Consider the following 5,429-nt stretch of genomic DNA (forward strand, 5'->3'; position numbering starts at 1 on the left):
TCACGGGTCATAAGAGTTGACTCGAGTTAATATAAAAATAAAAATAGATATTATCATAGTTTTAAAACCTGATTTAGGGATTGACCCAAGACAATGCCTAATTAATAAATCATGTTGATTGTTGGCTATAATTAAAATAAAAATAAAAATAAAAATAATAATAATTATTGTTTTAAAATTCAACTTAAAGATCAATCTAGAAAAAGACTAAAATCACGGGTTAGGAAAATCAAATCATATTGACTATATCAATGTAAATTATCACTATCAGTTATATTCTTTTCATGGATTTTACTTCTACATTGGCATTTATTGCAACATTTTACTGTAGTTCATTCACTGTCATCTTCAAATACAATAAAAACACCTTAACAATACAACTCTAAATAAATCTTAGAATAACTTGGTGATTTTAATTTTATTTTCTTCCTTAAGCATGCCACCATTCCTTGTGTTGCGCGCGCGCACGTAGAGAGAGAATATGGCTCACTTTATCTTCGGTGGTAAATGTGGTATACTTTGATAATTGTTAATAATCTTTTTAGTATCCTTGAATTTGTCTTGTCAAGATATTTTTATGATATTAGTGGTGTCATGATCGGAGCTTTGATATGCTTCTAGAGTCCTTTTTTTTTTCCCTCTAATCTCTCCTCATTATAATTCGTGAAGAAAAAAAAGAGAGAGAAAATTATGAAGATATATCAAAACTCTAATAACAACACAAGTATTATTAAAAAAACATTTATAAAACAAATCCAACGATACCTAAAAGGATAATCAATTGTGATTAGAGTGGGTCACACTGATTACCAAAAATAAATGAGCCATTTATTATCTCTGAGTAACAAGTGTAGCTTATTCTGATAATTGTATATAGCATTTCTTAGTGTAGTTGTATTTATTTTATCAAGATCTTTTAAATAATACTGCTAATTTTATAATCAAAGTTTTGATATATTTTTGGTATCTTTTTCTTTACTTTTTTTCACTCTTCTTTTCTTATTTCTTCTTCATAATTTGTAAAATTGATCTTGAAATAGAAATAAGGTTGAATGTTGTATTTTCCACATGTAACAACGTACTAAGAAGCAAATTATGTTATGTAAAATAATGAGAGAAAGATCTAGGGACTAGTTGAGACAAAGGGGGTTAACTAATAAAATAAAATAAAATAAAATCTAACCCAATGAGTCGAAAATGTTAAATACAATAACTTGTATTTTTAGATTTTTTTTAAAAAAAATATTTGCTTTGAAAAAGCATTGATACTTTATTAGAAATTTTTGAAAATTTTAATATTAAAAATTAAAAAATATTTTTTTATTATATTTTAAAAAATATTATAAATCACACTACCAACCATCATGGGTTAAATGCGCTCGTGTTGCGTGGATAGAGGGAGATGAACCAACATCAAGGTTTGTTCAACAAACCACAGGTCATTTACCGAGGTCCAAGCTCCTGTATTTCGGGCACTCCTTTTGCTGAAAAGACAATTATACCATTCATGAAAGGGACAGCATCGCGCTTTCCTCGCACAAATTGGTCTTTTCAAAACATGCAGTATTCACTTGTCTACAGAGTTTCTTATTGGATCTTATCCACTATTTTTGCTTACCGGTAATTGTTTTTGTAAAAAAGCAAAATTAATATTCTAAAAGAAATATTAAAACTTTTTTAAAACAAATATATTTTTTAAAAGGAAAGCTACTACTCCCAACGGAAAGGATATTAAATTTAACATACATACATACATACATACATATCTTGGTTAAAAACTGTTAATAGACTGCCGGCTCTCTCTCTTTCACACTCGAAAATTCTGCTGGGTTGGGTTGTCTCTCTTTATTAATTAACCCCCCACCAGTCTCAGCTCGTTCCCTGTATATTGTTTCCTCACTGAAAGTATTGCTCAGGGAAAAAAAAATGGATAGACGTCGAAGGAAGCAAGCCAGGACCACAACTTATTGCTCTGATCAAGGTGAGCTTCCTACGCTTTAATTATACTTGTTGTTATGGTGTTTCAAATCCAATCCTTCCTCTTTTTGCTGCTTCAACCAAGCAATAATTCCCTTTGTGGATTCTCTTTTACCTTCTCAAAGATTAAGATCGTTTTCTTCTTTTCCCTCTTACGTACGTTTCGCGTTTAACTTTCTTTTCTCTGAGTTCTCCCCTGCCTCCCCCTTTCTTGCGAGGCCAATAGTTTCTCTTTACAGTTTCTCGTTTTCTTTCTAGCTACTTCACGGCTCTTTCTGTGTGATGATTTGGTAGAGGTAAGCAGCATTGAATGGGAATTCATCAACATGTCAGAAGAAGAAGAAGATCTCATTTACAGAATGTATAAGCTGGTCGGAGACAGGTAAAGCATCCTTTTCAAGATTGTATATCAAGAAACTTACCCTCTCTTTCTCGCAATGCAAACCGGAAAGTTCTTCTTCTTCTTCAATTAATCGATGGGCCCTGTGCGGCGTGTGTGATGGATCCGATCCGATCATAGTTTAAATTTCTATTTATATATTGTAAACATGGTCCAAAAATGGGTCTCATTTGATGATCCGTCCTTCCCATTAAAGTATTTGAAAATTATCATTTCTACTTCTCCGAAGATTTAAAAAAAAAAACCGAAAAGAAAGGAAATTGTTTTTTTCAAGGGCGAGCACTGTGAGATAAGGCCTCAGGAATTTCTTGAAGACAATTTAAAAAATACCTCTATATTAAGAGGAACAATACTACTACATATATGCATATCATCCTTCTTTATGTGTTGTGTAGTAGGATTTTCACAATGATTCGATTTGGAGGTATATTTAAGCTTTACATTTTCTTTTCCCTCATCATAAACAATGGTGGTATCAATGAATAAATTAAGAGGTAAAAACATGTATATTGGAATACATAATGAAGTTTTACCTTTTCTTATGGATACCGAGAAACGCATCTTGAAACTTGGCTTCAATTAAAAGAATACGAGTTGTCTGAGAACGTTTTAGAAATGTTGTTTTCTAAAAATATAAAAAAATAATAATTTTTTATATTTTTAGATTGTTTTATTACCATGATATAATAAATAATTTTAAAAATACAAAATATTTTAATATATTTATAAATAAAAAATACTTTAAAAAATAATCAACTAAAAAAACCAAGTACAAGAATTTTTATGTTGGCTAGCTGCTTTGGGTGCATGTGTTCACAGAAAAAGAAGAAGAGTAAGATTAATCGGAATTCTCTTTTTCATGATCTATCACAGGTGGGCTTTGATCGCAGGTCGAATTCCAGGCCGCAAAGCTGAGGAAATAGAGAGATATTGGATTATGAGACATTGTGAAGGGTTTGCCAGTCGACGGAAGGAACGAAAAAGAGATGTAATTCCGAATACCTCTTAATTAGGTTGTATCAATTTGTTTGGAAATGTGCCTGTGCCTCTCTCTCCCTCAACCTTTATCATGTTCTTTTCTGCCATTATTGGACTTCTTAAGCAGTATGTCAGAGAGTCTGTACTGACAGTGATCGTGATTTCCCTCGCCTATCGTCCCTAATTTTGATTATGAACATTTGAACAGCTATTCCATGATTGTGCCCAAAATCGTGTGTAGGAAAACGCAAGCTGTTCCTCAAAATTTAAAATCGAGGATTTTTTTTATAATTTCACAATAAAGACATATAAATTTCTTGTCCATTTGTTGATGTCTTTCTGTTCTGTAGAGGGCAGGGAAGGTGAGGAACCAAATCTCCTGCCTAGCCAAAAATTTAATTTCTTAAATATAATGATAAAGTAAATATGATTTACTTGTTGAAAATCCTGAAAAAAAAAAAATATGGTTGTCAAGAACTTAATCATTTATCCTTGGAACCAAAATGTTCTCTTGAAAAAATGTGCTTGTTTATTCCAATTACTAATGATAGCCCCTGGCCCGAACTAGGACTTTCATAATTAATTTTGAATAACAAATTGATAGGATAAATTTACTGAATTTGGTCATGTATTTTTAATGGATTGAAAAAAAAAAACTTTTAGATCAAAAGGTTAATTTATTAAAAACCTAGATACATGTTAAGCAATCACGTATTACTTAAATCTACTTGGGGTCTGGTTGGAAACACTGTTGAAACGGAATTTCTTTAAATTTTTTAAAAAATTATTAAATATTTTTAATGTTCTAATCTAAAAAATTATTTAAAAAAATATTATTTTAATGTATTTCTAAATAAAAAATATTTTAAACTGCAATCATTACTACAATGTTAAATAGATCTTAAAACTTTTTTTTTCTCTAAAAATTATGATGCTTTGTAAGGTTAATTTTAATTTTTTAGTTTTTTATTATATAAATTATAAGAAAATTTTATAATTTTTTGATGTAAAAGTGAAGTATTTGGATTTGCAAAAACAAGTCAATTAAAAATTATTTTTTTATTCATCCATGATTAATTTTAAATGTTTTAATATTTCATGTTAAAATATTTATGTTAGAAAATATTTTATAACAAGATTCTAACTCAAATTACGAGGGGACTCCACAATAAAATTTATCTTAAATGTATTCATTAACTATGTTTCTAAACCAACTGTTCTAACATTCTAATTCATATTTTTGTTTATCTTAAAAACGTTGCAAAACATTAACACATAGCTATAATCTCCTAAAAGAGCATCCAATATCATAAATCTTGACGCGATTAGTGTTAAGAGGATTGGGCAATTATTCAATTAGATTAAATGCATTCTTAAATTAAAATTAGGTTGATTACTGTTGAAGCTTATTGTGCTTCTATTGGTTATATATATATATATATATATATATATATATATTTTTAATTAATAATTCAATGTTAAAAAATAAAATTAAAAAAAATATATTAAAAAATAACTTAAGACAATACAGATTAATTTATTAAACTCATAACTCTAATAATAAGATAGAAATAAACTCGTAAAAATAAACTAAAATACATTATAAAATCTAATTTTTAATTAATCTAATATTAAATAATAGAATTTAAAAAATAATTAAAAATGGCTTAACTCATCAAATCTTATATTATAATCATGAAATTAAGATAATTTTATAAAAATAAATTAAAAAATAAGAATTTTAGTTTTAATAAATATAATATTGAAAAATTAAATTAAAATTAAAAAGTAAAGAAAAAAAAGAAAAAAAAAAAAGAATAGCTTTTCAAGAAAAGCACAATGATTTGCCCTTTTCTTTCCAGGTTTCTGTTTATTATAATTTAATTTCTTTAAGTTCAAGTCACTCCTTTTGACTTTAAGAAACACAATTCACTTGAGTGGTCAATTCTTTTTTAAAATGTGCAAAGGAAATAATTGCATAGGGACCAAAGTGAATTCAAAATTTATTTTTATTTTTGTTATTGTAAAGAGCATAATGCTCCTTTCAAACTTAAGATTCCAGCACTCATGCAAT

The 5,429-nt window shown here is 28.2% G+C and overlaps 1 protein-coding gene across 2 annotated transcripts; it reads left to right on the forward strand.

The window, feature by feature from the left end:
• The first annotated feature begins 1,777 nt into the window (after nt 1–1,777).
• On the forward strand, nt 1,778–3,679 carry LOC105124782 (MYB-like transcription factor ETC3). Of its 2 annotated transcripts, none has more exons than XM_011024902.1 (4): nt 1,778–1,981; nt 2,236–2,359; nt 3,251–3,365; nt 3,483–3,679. In XM_011024902.1, the coding sequence occupies exons 1-4, from the start codon at nt 1,927–1,929 to the stop codon at nt 3,537–3,539; spliced, it is 351 nt and encodes a 116-aa protein (XP_011023204.1). In that variant the 5' UTR covers nt 1,778–1,926; the 3' UTR covers nt 3,540–3,679. The 2 variants fall into 2 exon arrangements, with proteins under 2 accessions (XP_011023204.1, XP_011023205.1); XM_011024903.1 differs by having other exon boundaries at nt 1,780–1,981; nt 2,272–2,359.
• The last annotated feature ends 1,750 nt before the right edge of the window (nt 3,680–5,429 follow it).

The sequence above is a fragment of the Populus euphratica genome, unplaced genomic scaffold, assembly GCF_000495115.2.
Source record: "Populus euphratica unplaced genomic scaffold, PopEup_1.0 scaffold32.1, whole genome shotgun sequence".
Taxonomy (NCBI): domain Eukaryota; kingdom Viridiplantae; phylum Streptophyta; class Magnoliopsida; order Malpighiales; family Salicaceae; genus Populus; species Populus euphratica.

Bases quoted from the DNA above. Each gene is read 5' to 3' on its own strand.
- LOC105124782 (XM_011024902.1), top strand. From the start codon at position 1,927: ATGGATAGACGTCGAAGGAAGCAAGCCAGGACCACAACTTATTGCTCT. The intron at 1,982-2,235 runs GTGAGCTTCCTA...TTTTCTTTCTAG, and splicing joins AACTTATTGCTCTGATCAAG to CTACTTCACGGCTCTTTCTG. The intron at 2,360-3,250 runs GTAAAGCATCCT...GATCTATCACAG, and splicing joins TATAAGCTGGTCGGAGACAG to GTGGGCTTTGATCGCAGGTC.